Source organism: Grammomys surdaster, unplaced genomic scaffold (genome assembly GCF_004785775.1).
Source record: "Grammomys surdaster isolate TR1022 unplaced genomic scaffold, NIH_TR_1.0 126066, whole genome shotgun sequence".
NCBI classification, from domain to species: domain Eukaryota; kingdom Metazoa; phylum Chordata; class Mammalia; order Rodentia; family Muridae; genus Grammomys; species Grammomys surdaster.
In genome coordinates this window covers 5,352,772-5,370,860 of record NW_021620876.1, presented here as the reverse complement: position 1 = coordinate 5,370,860, position 18,089 = coordinate 5,352,772, and the positions used below count along the sequence as shown (strand labels likewise).

The 18,089-nt window shown below is 35.1% G+C and overlaps 1 protein-coding gene across 4 annotated transcripts in view; it reads right to left on the bottom strand.

Moving 5' to 3' along the window:
• Positions 1–9,413: 9,413 nt before the first annotated feature.
• The window catches only part of Dzip3 (DAZ interacting zinc finger protein 3), a 67,690-nt gene continuing 59,014 nt past the window's right edge, over positions 9,414–18,089 (bottom strand). For all 4 annotated transcript variants that reach the window (XM_028755581.1, XM_028755585.1, XM_028755584.1 and 1 more), the window contains 6 exons: positions 16,902–17,027; positions 14,827–14,966; positions 13,472–13,592; positions 12,928–13,053; positions 12,740–12,841; positions 9,414–11,301 (listed from right to left, as the gene is read on the bottom strand). In XM_028755581.1, coding sequence (XP_028611414.1) covers positions 11,191–11,301; positions 12,740–12,841; positions 12,928–13,053; positions 13,472–13,592; positions 14,827–14,966; positions 16,902–17,027 — 726 coding nt within the window. In that variant the 3' untranslated portion in view covers positions 9,414–11,190. The remainder of the gene's footprint in view (positions 11,302–12,739; positions 12,842–12,927; positions 13,054–13,471; positions 13,593–14,826; positions 14,967–16,901; positions 17,028–18,089) is intronic.

The window sequence follows — 18,089 nt, the reverse complement described above, 5'->3', positions numbered from 1 at the left end:
TTGTTCTATAAGTTTCTCATGTATTTATAGGTATCCTTTCTTTAGGTAGGGAAAGGTTTCTTCTATGATTTGTCTGACAATATCTTCTGTTCCTTGGAGCTGGGACTCTTGAAGTTCTTTATTCTCATTATTCTTAGGTTAGGTCTCTTCATGGTATCCCAGATTTCCTGGATGTATAATGTCAGGAATTTTTTAGATTTAACATTTTCTTTGACTGATGTTAATTTCTATTGTATTCCCCACACCACAGGTTCTCTCTTCCAGTTTCTGTATTCTACTGGTGATGTTTGCATCTGTTGTTCCTGTTCCTTTCCCTGGGTTTTCCATCTCTAAGATTTTCTCAGTTTATGTTTTCTTTATTGCTTCTATTTTCATTTTCAGGTCTTGCACAATTTTATGTCCTTCACCTATTTAATTGTATTTTACTGTATGTCTTTAAGGGATTTATTTGTTTCCTCTTTAAAGACCTCTATATTTTCTGTATTTTTTTTATGGAATCCATTCATTTCCTCTTTAAAGGTCTCTATCATCTTTATAAGACTGGATTCTAGGTCATTTTCTTATGTTTCAGTTGTTAGGATATCCAGGGCTTGCTGTAGTGGGGTAGCTGTGCTTTGGAAGTATCATATTGCTGTCTTTTATTGATCAGGTTCTGGATGGTTTTAGTCCCCTGATGTTCCTGTTGTAGTAGATATTGGTAGGGTGCTAAACATCAATGGTCCTGGTGTGGCAGGACTCTTATGGGTATGCTTGGGCTATATGGTTCCAGATTTGCAGGTCTGTATGGTTCTGGACCTGCAGATCTATATGGTTCAGGTCTGTATGGTTCAGGTCTCATGAAGGTGGGAGGAAAGGAAGGAGAATGTAGGACCCCATGGGATAGCAGGCTACTCTGGGCAGCTTGGTTTGTTCCAGAGGTCTCAGCCAGCAGGGAAGATGGGTGAGGAAAGGGAAAATAACCTGTATGGTGCAGGAGTCTCAGGTCTGATGACAGTGGGAGGAGAGGTGGAAGGAGAATCTAGTGATTTGGTTTTAAGAAAACTGTTGATCAGAATCATCTGTCTGGCTTTCAAAAGTAGAATAGAAGGAGTACAGGAGGTGGGGGCATCTATCTCATGGGTGGGAGCTAGGAATCTTTAGCTTTACAAAGAGTTCTGGGTAGTGCTGATTCTCCCATGGATTACGTTTTTCTACTGAAAGTATCATCCGGGGACAAACAGCATCACCATCAGATGGAAATCATTAGAGATTCAGAATCTTAGCTCTCACCAGAAGTGCTATCAGAACCTAATTTTCAAACAGACTGTCCAGTGATTCAATACTTTTTCAGGAATATTAGGAATACCTCGTGGGCTAGGCTCCATATTGGCATCTCTTAGGGATCTCTCAAGTACTCTAATGCCCCAGTGATGTCATCAATTAAATAGAATTCAAACATTATGGATTTTTGTTTGAATATTTGCTTTAATCTCCTCTTATGATTTCAATGCGTTAATCAGTCCTTTGTCAGAATCAGGCTTCTGGGACAAAATATCTGATGAAAGAGAATTATTTGGCGCTCACATTTGATTTTAAAAGTTTCAGTCCATAGTCCTTCCCTCCATCCCCTCTGAGTCCATGATGCAGTGGGAGCACGTGGCAGATGTTACTAACATAGTGATAGGTAGGAGCCTGAAACTGTCCAAAAGGATAGAAGGAAAAGATACTGATCCCTAGGACTTGATCTCATTGACTTACTTCCTCTAGCTAGCTGCCTAATGTTATCATCACCTTCCAAAACCAGTTGCCACCAAGTTTTCAATACAGGATCCTGTTGGATGCTCTGTATATATAAACCACAACAAATAGGTAGCCAAACGTGAGACTCATTGGCTTACCCTTTACTCTTGAAGCCTCAGCTGGAGTCTCCACAGCACTGAATTTCTACAGTGAAGAGGCTTCAAACAACAACAGAAAAAAGAGAGTCCTACTGTATTCCTTCATATTAGTGTTAGGGTTACAGTCATGTACAGACAGGGCCTCTGGATGACAGACGGGCTTCTAAAGCCTCCATATTCCTCTTCCATATTCAGTTTTTCTCATTCATCCTTTTCCTCTACTACCTCCTATTTTCTCCTTTTCCCTTCTCTCAAGACATGCCTCCATGTAACATCATTACCAAAAATAAACCAATGCAGGTGTCATGTCTTTGAAAGTTCTAAACTGAGCTAAACAAATATTTTTTAGAAGGTAATTGCCCTGGCTATTCTACTGTGGTAATGCAAGGCTGACCCACACAAAATGTATTCTGTTAAATCATATTTAACACCCCTTCAAGAAAATCATGTCAGGTTAGAATTGCTAAAATGATACAACTGAAGCTAGAAAAAGTAATGATTACTTGGGGTTACTTGGGGTAGCTGGTAATCAGTTCTTAACAACAGAGTTAATGTACTCCTCAATGAGCCTCACAAAGGTTTTCCCTTTCTTTTTAACCCTTTAAGATAGGGTCCAACCTGAGTCATTACTCTTTGGCAAGACCATCTCTACAACTATTTACAACTCATAATAGTAGCAAAATTAACAGTTCTGAAGTAAGAACAAAAATAATTTTATGGTTGGTGGTCACTACAACATAGGGAACTACATTAAATTACATTATGAAGATTGAGGACCACTGCTCTAAGTGATACTAGCTTTTATAAAAAAGAGGGAACATGCTTTCAGGAATGATGGAAGAGTGAAGTGATATTGCCAGAATCATTCTATGAATATCATCAGAAAAGGATATGGGCAAAGACCTAAACTCTAAAGCTTTCCCAGGATTAGATCAATAGAAAAGTAGAAGAATCCAGATCCACTCAAATGGGTAGTGGTCCAAAATGAGTTTTGGTGTACCGTCTTTGCTCTATTAGAATAGCACAAACTTAGAATGTAATGACCTTGTTATGTAAATTTAGTGCTCACATTTATAAGTTACATCCAGTAAATGGTACATAAAGCTTATAATTTGGCAAGAGTTCTTTTGATTGTTAGAGATTGGGTCTATGTAGTCTTAGTTGGATTGGAACTCACTGTGTTGGCTTTGAATTGACAGAGATCCTCCTGGCTCTGCCTTTTGAGTGTTCAGGTTAAAGATGTGCACCACCATCCCAGCACTTGGTAAGTTTTAGTGAATGCATATACTCATCTAACTATCCTCACAGTCAGAACACATTTTTACACTTTATTTTCCTTATTTTACAACCATTAATTTGTCTTTCCATATTCTCATCAACCCACTGATGTGCTTTTCATAAATATGCTTGTATTTTCTGGAATTTTATGTAATGGTAGATTCATGTTTTCAACACAATTGTGACTCATTCAAATTGTATAAGTGTTTCTTCTTTTTATTGCTTATACACTTGCCCGGAAAGAGATAATATAGATTATGCAAACTGGACATGAACATTCTTACTTTGACCATGCATGTACAGCCTTTTATAGCCTCATATTTTCATTTTTCTTCTAGAATGGAGTGGAAGATACACATGCTAAAGAAGGTTTCTGAAACATACACAAAGTGATCTTTAAATTACCCCAAATAAGCACACACATATTTCTTTTATTCTTTGCTTCACTGTGCTCTGGGGACATTATGTAAAAACTGAAGCTCTGTAGCAATCCTGTGTGGAACATACGTATTTGTACCTATTTGTAGCATTTTCTTAACAACTCATGGTGATGTTTTGTCTCTGTGATAATTGCTGTAATATTTCAAAACTTCTCCATTGTTACACCTGTGAGAGTGATTTGTGATTGATCTGTTTGATAAGTTTTTTGTTTGACAAATTTCAGTTACCATGTATAAAAACACTTCAGCACTTCCTGGAAGACTATCTTCTCCTAAAGATATTTGCTCATCTCTATAATGAAGATATATTAGGAGCCAATTACTGTTACCTAATCATGCCTGGTTGATTTCTGATTTATCTTCACCCCCTCTATGGTTCTACTGTTTCCGAGTCCTTGATACTTAGGTTCTGGGCATCTCAGTAACCTCAAATTCCCATTTCTTTTTGGCTCTCTATTCCTCTTCATGAAATATGTAGTTGCTTTGTTTTCAACATCCATGGACTAAGCCTCAAACATACCAATATATTCAGAAGAAATGCATCTCAGTGTAAATGCATACTTACATAGCTATCTTAACCTCTTTTTAATATCTCCATTAGGTAGACTTAAATATTTGCTAAGTTCTCATAGGTTTTCCAAGTATCAGTATTATTGGGATATCCATTTTTCCATTAAAAAACAGACTAAAGATATTTAAGTATTTATTTACTCTTAACTGTACTTTATATGTTTCACGGTTTTAAATTATTCCTATGCCATGAGTGTCAGTGGTAACTGTGAAACATTTTGTGAGGATCTTTATAGACAATGGCTGAAAAGATCTCTCTAGCAAGCAATTGTTTCCAGTCACTGTACTACTTTAACATGATTACTTTGTTTTCTTATGTAAATCCCACTTAATTAACAAACCCATTTATTTATCAACTATTTATTAAAATATTTCCTAAATGCCAGGCAATGTTTTAGATAGAAAGACAGGATCTGTCTGCTTACATAATTCATATTGTAAGATAATAAACAACTGAATTTTAGACAAGGCGTGATTGCATTTTTTTTTATCTTAGCAAATAAAAGCTACTCTGTCACTGAGGAAACATGAATAAATAAATGCTCCAGGTGAAAAATATCTTAGGGTCTTGAAATAACTGATAATCAGCAAGATCCATTTAGATCACTTCATTTTCCACGATGATGACTGACAAAGCTTGTAATGCTCAAGCGCTTCCAATAGTTTACAATCACTCTTATGATTCATGAGGCACAGAATATAAGCTCTGAGTTATCCCTAAGAGCCGAGATTTTTGTTCTAAGGCCCATCAGTTCAAGGACTGTGTGTAAAACATCACCCAGGCATAGCAAGCACATACTAACTACTTACACATGAGGACCAGCATCACTCTGGTATGATGATCTGCTATAAATGCCATCCCTTTAGTGGGTAAAGAGAAGAGTTGAGCAGAGAGTAGCTGTGAGGCTTTATCCCTTAGAAATCAAACTGCCATGCTTGGTGATGTACAACTGTAATCTCAACCACAAAGGAGGCAAGAAAGTCACTAGAGCCTATGAGCCTGAGCCATGTAACAAAGTTCTGTGTCAAAAAGGGGGAAAAATGAATAAAGACAATACCAGAAGACATGTTAACACGGAAAAAGGAAAACACACAGGGACTCAAAGCCTTGACAACAAAAACTACAGGCAGCTAAGGAAAGCTGAGATGGGAGAAATGGTCTTCATCAGGGAAGAGTCCTCCAACTGCTTATCCAATACCAAGTATGGATTATAGCACTATGCGGACTAAGCCTGCTAAATTTATGTATTCACGTGTGTGTATGTGTGTGCATATACTCATAAAAATAAAGAAAAAGAGAAGCTCTGAATGTGGGGGTGGGGAATATGTGGGTTGAGTGGAGGAAGGGGAAGGGAGAAAAATGAAGTAATTATAATTTATACAAAGTTAATAAAGAAAATAGACTTATACATATACATCTCTAACAAATGATGTCATTAAATTTCCATTTAGCTTTTTTGGTAATGATCTGATAATATTTTAAATGTGCTTACAATTTACTTTTCTTAAATGAAATGAAAGCACTTCACCTTCAGCTGCTGAGGTATGGTTTTGTTTGGAACTGGAAAGAATTCTTCCTTAAATTAAAATAATGTAAACATGTATCTTTATTGCTTAGAAATAGCTCCTAATTTTGTCATACAGTTTAAAGAAATGAAAGGCCCTCAGTTGTAGTTTCTTTCATACTGCTATTCTCTCTGAGTTGTCAGAGAACACTGACAGATTATTCAACTCACAGCAGTATATTACTGTTATCAAAATCACAGTAGTGGTTGTGAAATTGCATCACCCTTGCAAAGTGATGCAACCTTTGAGACCTGTTCTAACAAATACCAACATACCATTTGAAATTAAAAATATGAGGCCTAACCCTTCTAAAATACTAGTCAGTTATCAGCCTCGATGTTAGAATATACGTCTAACTTCATTCTCAGCAGATACTGTCTCCTTATAAGACTATCCTAATGTTTGGCTTCTATCTTGACTAAAGAAACAACTTCCTAACCCCTAAGTACTCAGTTTCTTCCCTCATTCCTTCCTTCTTCCTTCTCATTTTTTTTCTTTTGTCCTCTCTCTCCTTCTCCTTATACCTGTTGCACTTTCTTTGAGAAAAAGATGGTATAATATTATGGAGAGAATACAGACCTTGGTAGTAAGATTCTAGCCTGGAGTCTTGACTCTGAGTTTTGTGACCTCAGCAAATCAGAGTCCTCACCATCTAATAAACCAGTGGTTCTTAATCTGTGTGTTGTGACTGACAAACCTCTATCTCCAAAATTATTTACATTAAGATTAGTAACAGTTGCAAAGTTACAGTTATGAAGTAGCAATGGGACTAATTTTATGGTTGGGCGTCACCACAACATGAGGAACTGTACTAAAGGGTTGTTGTAGCTGTTCTTTGCTACTTTGTGGATTTTTCTTTTTCCAACCTTTTATCCATCCTCCACTCTGGCCCCAATATCCACCCCATCCCCAACTGCCCCACTTGGGAATCCATCCCATATACAGACACCAAATCCAGACACTACTGTGGATGCCAAGAAGTGCTTGCTGACAGGAGCCTGATATGGCTCTTTTCTGAGAGGCTCTGCCGGAACCTGACGAATATTGAGGCAAATGCTTGCAGCCAACCATTGGACTGAGCATAGGGCAGTGGAGGATGGGGGGGGGGAATTCCAACGGAGGAGTTGGAGAAAGGAGTGAAGGAGCTGAAGGGGTTTGCAACCCCATAGGAAGAACAACAATATCAACCAACCAGACCCCCCAGAGTTCCCAGGGACTAAACACCCAACCAAAGAGTACACATGGAGGAACCCATGGCTCCAGCCACATATGTAGCAGATGATTGCCTTGTCAGGCATCAATGGGAGAAGAGGCCTTTGGTACTGTGAAGGCTTGATACTCCAGTGTAGGGGAATGCTATGGCAGGGAGGCGGGAGTAGGTGGGTGGGTGAGGGAACACTGTCATAGAAGGAGGGGGATGGGGATGGGATAGAGAGTTTGGGGGTGGACCAGGAAAGGAGATAACATTTAATGTAGATAAGGAAAATATCCAATTAAAAAAATAAACATTTCAGAATTGTCACTACAGGTTGTAGAAGTAGGAAGGCTGGAAACCATTGATGTAAATGAAGATTAATAATTTTTCTACCACAGCAGGAAAAATAAGCAAAGCAAAATGATATACATGCATGAAAATGTCATAGTGAAACCTATTATTATGTACTCTAATTAAATATCATTGTTGGTTGTTCAACCTTTCAAGGCAGTATCCTGATACACTATAGTTTATGTAGTTCAAATCCATCAAACCAAGACCATGAGCAGGTGATACTGTCTGGAGTTTTGTAAACCTAGATGTAGGATTAATGGCTATATTCTTTGGTCTCTTTAAATTATCAAGAGAAGATCATTTAAAATCTAGTTGCAGGAAGTAACTTAAGAGGATGAAATAAGCCAAGTGAAGTTTGCTACTTGGGAGAGAAAACTAATAAATGTTTGGTTAACCAACAGCTCTCAGCCAGCTAGTTGTTTTTGTTGATATTTCTAGGAAAATAATCAAATGAGAAACTATAATTTTTTAAAAAATTATCACACATTTCTGGGAATTACTCAAATAATAGAATTCTCATCTGAATGGTTAATAAAGTATTTAGGGTTATCTTATAAATAGATATATTTATAGAGCATTCTTGACAAGTTTAAAAACCAAACGTTCCTTCTGAAACCATAGAATTAGTTTAAAATTTTAAGCTGGGAAAGATTAAAGAATGAAAAAGAGTATTAATAATTAAGTTAAAATAATTCTCATTAATTGGAATCATCCTATTCGAATCATAGAAAGAAGTCAAACTTTCCACCATGTGATATCACTACCATATCTTTGTATTTTATAAACCCAATACTATAGTCCTAGAAGAAAACTTAACTTACTATTTCTCTTATTTAATTTGAAGAGAATTATTTTAGATGCAGTAAGTGCTACTTTTTTTTACGTACAAAGTAAATTCTAAATGGATGCAAGTGAATATACTACCAGGAACTCCAGCTAGAGGGCAGAAGATCTACCTGCAGTACAATCTCAGAATGTTACTTTGTAGACTGTGTGTCACCTTAAATAAGGTACTTGACCCTTATCTCAGTCTTGAGATTCACCATGTTAAAGAAATCTTAATAATATATACTTGTCAAAAGTAGATCAAATAAAGTACCAAGCACATATGAATGTATTTTATAAAAGCTATAAAATGTTATACACAAGAAAAATAAATAGAAAGGAAAACATCACAAGACATATCCTCCAGTAGGAGTGGCTGTATTTGTTCAAACTGGATACTTCCAGAATCTTTTGTTTTAAAAATCTTGTGTACGCATACACAGGTGCAGAGTCCGGACTGTGGCTCTAGGTCTCCTGTTCTTTATTTTTTCCACCATATTCCCTTGAGATAAAATCTGTCACTGAACCTAAAGCTTGCCATTTTTTTACAGGCTGTCTGTTCAGTAAGCTCCCAGGCTCCTTGTCTCCACCTTCTGGTTAGAACAGGCAAAAGCATGCCCAGATTTTTATATAGGGGCATCAGGATTCAAACGCAGGTCTACATGCTTGAGCAGTTAAGCACTCTTACTCATTAAGTCTCCTGAAATATTTGATACAAATACTGCCATGCTAGGAGCTCTCTGGTTGTTAAGCGGTTTCTGACCAGGGTAAAATTCCTCAGAAGAAAGCATGGCAGTGAACATTTTGTGTGTCATCAATTTTATAAATCCATTGACTTCAGTATCTGTAGAACTAGACATGACTTTGTGGGGTACTATCTTTCTACAATCTCACTATATATTAGTGATTGTGTTCAGTCTTCTGGCCCCTTGCCTTAAGCCAAGAATGACAGGTCATCACTACTATCACTCTAGCACACGAACTTGGAAAGGTGGCATGTGGTACAACATCAGGACCCATCAGTACCAGGTGGTTTACCTACTGACCAGCCACATGACTTTGGACAAGACACAGCTGCAAAACAAACAAGACAGATAAGGAAAGCACTGAGTCCTCAAAACTCCTGTATTCTGAGATGCCCAGACATCCTTGACATTGCACAAGATGAGATGACTGACAACTTAGACATTTTCCTATGATTTCCTCAAAACAGAAGAAAAATTTAAGTACAATTCAACAGAAGCACACATTTGAAATAGAGAATTAAAGTTTTTTGGATACATTTAAGATGAATACATAGAAAAATAGTTCAATTCAGAAATATTTTTATTTTCCACATAAAAATAAAATTACAATTATAAGCATGAACCAAGAAACAAACTGTAAGCATGAACTACATCTTCCAAGGTAACTTGCTACATAACCATGATAACATTATGATTAAAGGTCCCATAAGTTCTAGATTTTGCAATTCAAACACAATGTTGGTACTTTATTATAGACAAATGGCATATTTAAAAATTCTCTTTCTTTTCTTTTCTTTCGTGCATCTACGAGTACTGTGTGCAGGTGCGCACAAAAGCCACAATGTATATATGAAGGTTAGAGGAAAATTTGTGGATTACTGGTTCGTTCCTCTCACCATGCAGATCCCAGGGATAGAACTCAGGTCAGCCAACTCTGCAACAAGCACCATTACCTGCCAAGTCATCTTACCCAGTCCAATGTCGAAATCTTAAAAATATTTTTCTTCACATTTTTTAGTTTGTTTTCAAAATAAAAAAAGAAGTTTAGCATACAATTACAGGCATTTACTTTTTAAATAGAGATTCACAGTAACTTCAAGATATATTTACACTGAAATATACAGACAAAATAGTTGCTGAGTCAAAAAACCTTTTCCCTCAAAATTAATAAAATTGAGACTGTGAATATGAACCAAGGAACACATGTCTCACAAGGTACCCATGGTTTACTTTACGTTTGAAGATACAGGCATGTACAATACTTACAGGCATTTACACTATTTTTTAAAATAGGCTTTGCTGTCTAAGAATTGACTCTCAGTAATAAGCTTTGATAGACAACTGGTCTAGTGGATATCAACTCTGTCATAAGCAGCAGCAAGTACATACAATGGCTTCTTCTCTTCCCCAGAAAAAGTATATAAAAGGAGATACCTTTAAAGAAGAAAACAAAACAAAACAACAACAAAAACCCCACAACTCCTCCAAATGCAAATGACTAAGAACCAAAGGATATGTTCACAAAGGAATGTAAAATCTCAATTACTTATCCCAGCAAATGACTTAATTTGCATATCTTCCCCTTTTACTACCCCTTGACTTCAAATTCTAACTTCATTCTATATTTATTTTGCTAAATATTGGGAATATAGGCATCTTGTGGTGTAATTTTAAGAACTAGCTCTTGGGGGAAAGACGAATCTTAGTTGCAGTTTCTACAGTGTAATTAGTATGGAGATTACATGGCAACATCTAGTTGACAATCTGGATCTGCACTGTCTGAAATATAACAATCACCTCTTACAAGCTATTACAAACCATTGTGTGGTCACCAGTGTCAAAGTCCATAATCTCATCAAGTGTGGCTATTTCGGAAGATAGATAGAAATATAAATTACAATAATTATATTTTAGCACTAAGTTTTCAAAGTTAAAAAGTAAACTAAAGTCTATAGGATTTTCCTACCCTTCTACTTGTTCTATTAAACTTATTTCAGGAAATTAAAATATATCATACTTGAGAGAAAGTAAAGGACGATAGAGTAAGAAGGAAGAAAATACAGGACATTCTAAGAAATATACTGATAGTCATGTTTACAGGTCTTGTGTTTACAGATGAAAAATCTTACAGAAAGCAATAAATTCCATGTTCTTTAAGTCTCTTCCATTTAATTTACATGTGCTGTAGATCTGTCTCAATCTCTTTGACTCAGCTCTGGTGTGATGAGCTGGTCAAGCACGTACTGCTGCATAATACTGTTCATACAATTAGCTCATTAAAAAGCAGAACTAAATTCCAGTGTCTAAAGCTGATCTTAGGTATAGCTACCTGCCTTGTATCAGATCTTGGGTAACTGCCCGTTGGGGTGGCCAGGGAATTCTTCTGGTTGCAAAACATGGAGTCTGCAGGTGGGGCATGTGCCCTGTTGCATCAACCATGGTCTAATGCACTAAGGAGCAAAATGATTCAAGTCAGAGTTTCAAATTTAGCCTAGCAGAGGCAGCTACCACTCTATATACTGTAGAAACCAACTATCACATCTTCTGGTGGATCAGAAAGCCGAGCCATCTGCTACAAGTGTGGTTCCCTCTCTGGTTTGCTAAGCAACATACCTGGCAAGTGCAGAGTATCTTTAAGCCAACTCTTTGACTCGAATTTTGGTCTCACCCTATTTTAAAAATGACTGGTACTTCTTCCTGACAAGCATATCGGGGAAGCTTGCCATAGTCTCTCTTTTGTCAATTTTATTTATATGTTCTTTTCATTTACAATTCATTTAAAAAATCACAACTAAGCATATGAATGTTACCAATATTCTTCCGGGGCTCTAAAGCTGAAACTTCCTGGAGAAAGTCTCTTCTGATTGCTTTCTATGGTGACAATGACAGCAATCTTGAACTATAAAGTATTTGCTTTGTTTTGACTCTACATATTGACACCAAACCCAGGTGTTTTTGATGATTGAATAATGGAAAGCCAAATCAGGTAACAAGATTATGTACAGGGACTATGTTTGAGGCCTAATAACTAACTCTAAAGAGTAACCTGAATGAATCATGTACTTGTTCACTGAGAAGTGGGTATATGTTCTGTTAAACACTCTTTTATAAAAATCATCATACATTAAAATTTCAAAATGAAAAAGCTGTGTGGCTGTGTCATCTTGGAGACCTCTGGGACTGGCTATTTTTCATACCTCTTCAGATTGAAGAAGAAAACACACATAATTTTGCATCAGGTACCACACACTGTATCTTTGAAACATGGTTTGAAAAATCCCCAAGAAAACTGTCTAAGATTATCTTTTCTTTTGTTAAGTCACAAAAGGATTTGGGCCATACATTACATACAACAGTTACACAGCAGCAGCTCCAGGTAATACATGGAAATACCAAGAACACAAAAGATAAGCCAGCCTTACACTTCTCTAGTATAAGCACTCCAGGATCTGAACCTTCACATGTAAACACAAGAGCTGAAAGAGAGTACTAAGGAAGTCTTCTGCTTTAAAGTGAGAAGGGCCATTATGACAGAAGGACAACAGACACTGTAGAATTTATAGCAAGTCGGGGTAAAGTGGCACTTCTTTGTTGCTAGTCTTGTCACTCATTGCTATGTCAATCAATATTTCTCCTAGTTCTGTTCATGGGAACTGTATACTGTATACCATTTAAATCTCCAGGCTGTCCTCCTGAAAAACAGTAGCACAACCATGACTGTATACAGCGAAAGATTAAACGTTTTTGTATGGCACCCAGAGTGAAGTGTAGTTATGCCCAGTGGGACTATGAAATGGCACTGGATGCTGATGGACCTTGTAAGTAAGGTAGTGATCTTGCTTAGCTGATTAATGGTAAAATGTTAACAGGACAAGCTTAAACGTTTACCTGAGAGTGGAATTTGTGAGCACAAGGCAAAACTGAAAGGTTTTCTGGAGACAAATTCTCATGACAGATTACACAAGGCTCCTCTTCTTCCTCTTCATTATCCTAGAGAAAAATAGACAGGATAAACCTTAGGCTATTCTTTTCCTCTCAGATCTAAATGTGTTCATAGTTAACAAGTTCTATCTCACCACATCTTTGGCTCCTTCCCACGTGGCAGAGCCCTGTGCTGACTTGGGGTCCTGGGGAGCATTTGGCTGTGATGCAGTGTGGCTGGGTGAAGCATTGTTGCCATCTTGAGCAGACTTTTCTTCATTCTAAAAATAATATTTATTTTTAAGAATTATTCTAAAACAGTATCAATTTATAGAACTGAATAGGTTGTAGCAAAAATTACCAAAGGGATAAACAATATTCATGATAAATCTTGAAAAAATGCTGGCAATATTTCTTAGAGCTATGTAAAGAGTACTTTTAAATAAATCATTCCAGAAAATTAGAAACAAAACCAAACAAAATTTGCATTTAGAATTACTCAAGGAAGCCATCAGAAGATGAAAAGGGATCAGGTTTATTCTAGTTTGATCAAAAACATTTCCACGTCACTTGTCAAGTTGAACTTCAGGATTTATTGCTAATCAATGATGTCCTATGATTAAGCTATTGATTCTTGATTCTTTAATATGTTGTGAAACTATTATAGAATTAAGGTTTGTAGTTATTTATTTATTTTACCTCAGATTTCTTGGGCTCAATCATTTGAGAAATTTTGTAAACAATTTCATCAAATGTCAGTCGAGACACAGACTTCCCATGAGAATCCTTTAATTGTTGTAAGAAATCTGTTAGCTCCTTCCTGGAAGATATCAAAAATAGAGATGGGTTAGTTTTTCCAACTTCTTCAAGGTTGTGTCCTTGAAAATAAAATATATAATTTTATTCATGAGACAGTCAGTATATAGACTAAACTCTAGTCTTGAATCTAAAAGTATCATCTGTATTTATTTGTAACCAAAATGAAGATTGTTGTGTCCATTAGTGATATTTTATGTATTTACCAGTGAAAGCTAACGATATTTGAGTTCACTATGTGAAAATTGAGTTGATTTATTTACATATTGAGAATTTTGTATCTAAAACTTTACTCAAGACTTTATTATTCCTTTTTAAATAATCATTTTAACAATTATTATTACTATTGTTTTCTCAACTTAATTATATTTAAATGTTTTACTTTTAAAAGACTCAAACCAAAAAAAATAAATAAATAAAAAAGGAAAGCAAGTAAAAGATAACTTTATGACATGATAAAATAACTAATTTCCAACTATTGTAATCAGTATTTTCCCTTTTAATCCTCTATTACTATCTGTACATCTGATAGTAAAAGAAGAATGAAATAATTTTCTTCTTTTTGGTTCATGATTTATTCATTTTATAATTATCTATTTATAAGTATATAATAATTCTATTTTCTATTTATAATTATGAAACTTATTAAAACAATAATCTAATTTGATAGCAACAGGATATATTTTCAAATGAAAATAAAAAGGAAAACTAGACTTATTTCTACAAATATTAGAGCACAGATTTTAGAATTTTAGATTTAGTTAATTTTAAATCCTGTTAACGCCAGAGAGATCATGATTTATTATATTGAACTGTGTCTACTCACACAGAAATCATAAGAATATCAATAAAACAGAAAAAAGACACAAAACCAAAAACTGAAACTTGATGGTGTTTAGGCTTAGACTCCAATTAACTGAGAATTTATTTTGGTGACCTTTAACTAAAATAATTACTGTAGCTGGAGGCATTTAAATTAGATAAGTTTACATCTAGTACTTCCAACAAATGAGCAAACATAAATTTCAACAGTTATCTTTGCATGATTTAAGAGTAATAAAACATAAATATGTTTAGCATTTCTGTTGAGCAAAATATCTTCTAGTGAATTTTATTTTACTAAGACCATAAATAAGGAAATATTTGTCCTTGTATGTGTATGAAATGTTTCATTTCTACAATTAGGACTATAAAACTGAAAAATACACATGCAACCAACTAAAGAAAAATTAAGGTACCTTGTCAGTTGTGGAAAAGCAGTTTTCAGCCTGTCTGTAATCCTCTCCCAATTTATCATGAGAGGTTCACTGCACAGACTTGCACTGGGTGACACAGTATCACCTATAGGTGTTGGCATAGCCCAGGTTATACCAGGCATCTGTAAAGGGCAGGAAGTTATAACCATCAGCTTCAGTTACCAGGCAACACTGCATGCCAACATAACATTTTGATGCTTTAGAAAAAAAGCAGAAAGAATGAAGAGTCATAGTGATAACTTATGTTGACTTCTTTCAGTTTTTTTCATAACAAATATAGTATTGTTAACTTTCTACTCCTTAGTTTTACTTACTTTAAAAACATGGTGTTTGCCTAGTACTTACTAGCACATATAGAAACACATACAGAGTGCTTGTTATTGAATTTTTAAAAAAAATAGTGAAAAGTTGAAAACTACTTAAAGCCTGACAACAAAGGAATGAGTAAATAAATTATAGCAAATCAATCAAGTTCTTACAAAACAGATGTATATGTCTAGGTATTAGACGTTCTATGGAATATGTTTTTTTCAAAATAGTATATAGCAGAATATTTTTTGTGTGACTCCTTTAGCATTAAAATTTTTAATAAATTCATGCATTTGAACGTACAAAAGCATTTGTAAGCTACACAATAATCTTTAAATGTTGATTTTTACCCCCCTAGGGATTAAACCACAAGGTAATTTTACTTGCAAATGTCTATATTTCTCCATTATCTACATTTTTACAACTATTAAATATATGTTTATAATTAGGAAAAAATAAAGATAAAAATTTTAACTCTACATAAAGATGATGATATTACTAGACATGCTTTTGCCCCATGCTCAAAGCTATCACAGACAACAAGTGTGGGAGGTACAACAACGCGTTAGAAAAAGTTTTGTCAACAACATTTTTTTGTATATTTCATGGTTTAGACAACTGATTGGGTCACTAAGGCAATTAGATCATTTACCTAAAGCTCTATGGGTCACCATGAAAAGGGACCAATGACCACCAGTGATTGGAATCAAACAAGATCTGCCTCAGTGTCTAGCTTTCCCCAGGAACCTGAAGATAATCTTAGGAGGTTAAGAGATTTCAATGCTTTCAATAATATTACATTCCAGTCATTATAGAATAACACAAGCAGACTGCATAAACAACACAGTTAATACGGTGATAAAAGATGTGCTACTTATTTAAAATGTTGAGGCTTACATACACAACTTTTGTTTTTGAGGCTTACATACACAACTTTTGTAGACTGTTGGCATAGACATAAATGAACCCATCTAACTATATATTTCAAAAAGAAACTGAGAGCAAGATACAAGAACCATATAGTACTATACATATGTGTGTGTGTGTGTGTCTGCATGCTACACATGCAAACACAGAAAGACAGACACACACACACAGACATGCACGCACACATGTAGGCACACACACACACACTCAGGTTTTAAAATGTGGAAAGTTTCTTTATGGAAAAGTCAGGATTAGAATATTTTTCCCCTAATTATATCTGACATTAATCTTTTGGAAGAATTTTTTTCTTTCTTAAACTTTAGTCCAGATGACAAATAATAATTCCAGCCATTTTAAATGTCTTTATTCCTTCAGGTTTGAAAAAAAAAACTTATCTGACTATCTATAATTAGGAAGATTGGAAACTTTTAGGGTTATGTTCCAAGCTAAGGTTACTTAAATTGTTTGTTGCAAATACAACTGAAACCTCTGGGTACACATGTAACATTAATAACACATAGCTTAATTTATTGCAACGTGACTTGCCTTCTTTTTCTACACAATAAGAATGTCACCATTTTTATTTGTTACTCAAGTAAAACTGCAATTTCAAGGACTTGGTAGTATGAAAATTATCTTAGTTTCAAAACTAAGATAATATGAGGAAAAAATCATTGATTCAATTATCATTTAATTATCATCATTGTCAGTATTACCAACATTATCCTGCCAAACAAATCAATGAGGATAAAATGTTTATTCAGGAATCCCATTTTACTTATAAAAAAAATAGTTACTATTTCACCAGAAAAGGCTCTTACCAGGGGTGGTCTAGGTTGTACAGCTGCAGAAATGACTCCAGGGCAAACTGCAGGCATTTGAGGGACAGTAAGTATGGGTCTAAAGAAAGATTCTTTCACAAGGGGTCTTCCTAAGAATTGCTGTATCTAACATTAAAAAAGGCAAAACAACAAAATGAAACAAAATCCTGCACATATTTATAGACTTACCTGGTCAATGGTGTAAATTTGTAGAGCTATGCATGGGGTAAAACACTGGTTTGAGATTCAGATACAAATTATATTAAAAGCAATGTGTGTCAGAGTATTACTTAAATCTAGTAGAATTCGAAAAAGTAAAGAGTGATAGAATAGAAGAACCTTCTTGGATACCTTTGAATGACAAATTCTTAGACTATAATACAAGAGGGTTGGACAAAGTGATCTTTTAAGAGTCACCCTCAGATAAAATAAAATAAGATCAAAGACATAATACTATAAGACTTTCATAGGTGTAATATGTACAGAAACCTCAAATGTCTCGGTGAATGCTATCCATGTTGACAGACAATACTCAGAAATTTCATTTAAAAATCCTCAGAATTATCCATGGAAAAGACAGCTTCCTCAATCATGTACTGAAAGTGTCATCTGATAGAATCCGGACACTATCTTTAGCTTCAAAGACATAGAAGAATGAAGTGGGGCTCATACAAGAGGTACTGTCCCACATAGGTCAGTTGTGGGTGTGGCTCTGTTTCTGAAGGCATATTAGCAATTGTTAGTTGGAGAGAAGTCTTGGATTGTTCGTTTGCGAATAGAAGGGGACAAGCTTATGGAGCTTCTACAATGTGCTAGGTCTAACATGATCATAAAGCAGGAACACAATAACAGTTTGAAGAAGTGACAAAAGAGTTCTAATCAATGATCTTAAAGTAAAAAATTAATGGTACACTTTATAATGGATAGGTAAGTGGATATTTGATTCTTAATTACTATGAAACAGAAACTGTGCCTTATAAGTAAGAAAAAATATTTTGAGAAAATTAAGTAAATATAAATTCTAACTGAATATTAAATATTAACTTTATCTATAACATAGTTTTCATAAGATGATTATGTGATTATATACAGTAAGAGTTCCTTATCCATATATATGTATATATTTATACACACACACACACACACACACATATGTGTGTGTGTGTGTGTGTGTGTGTGTGTGTGTGT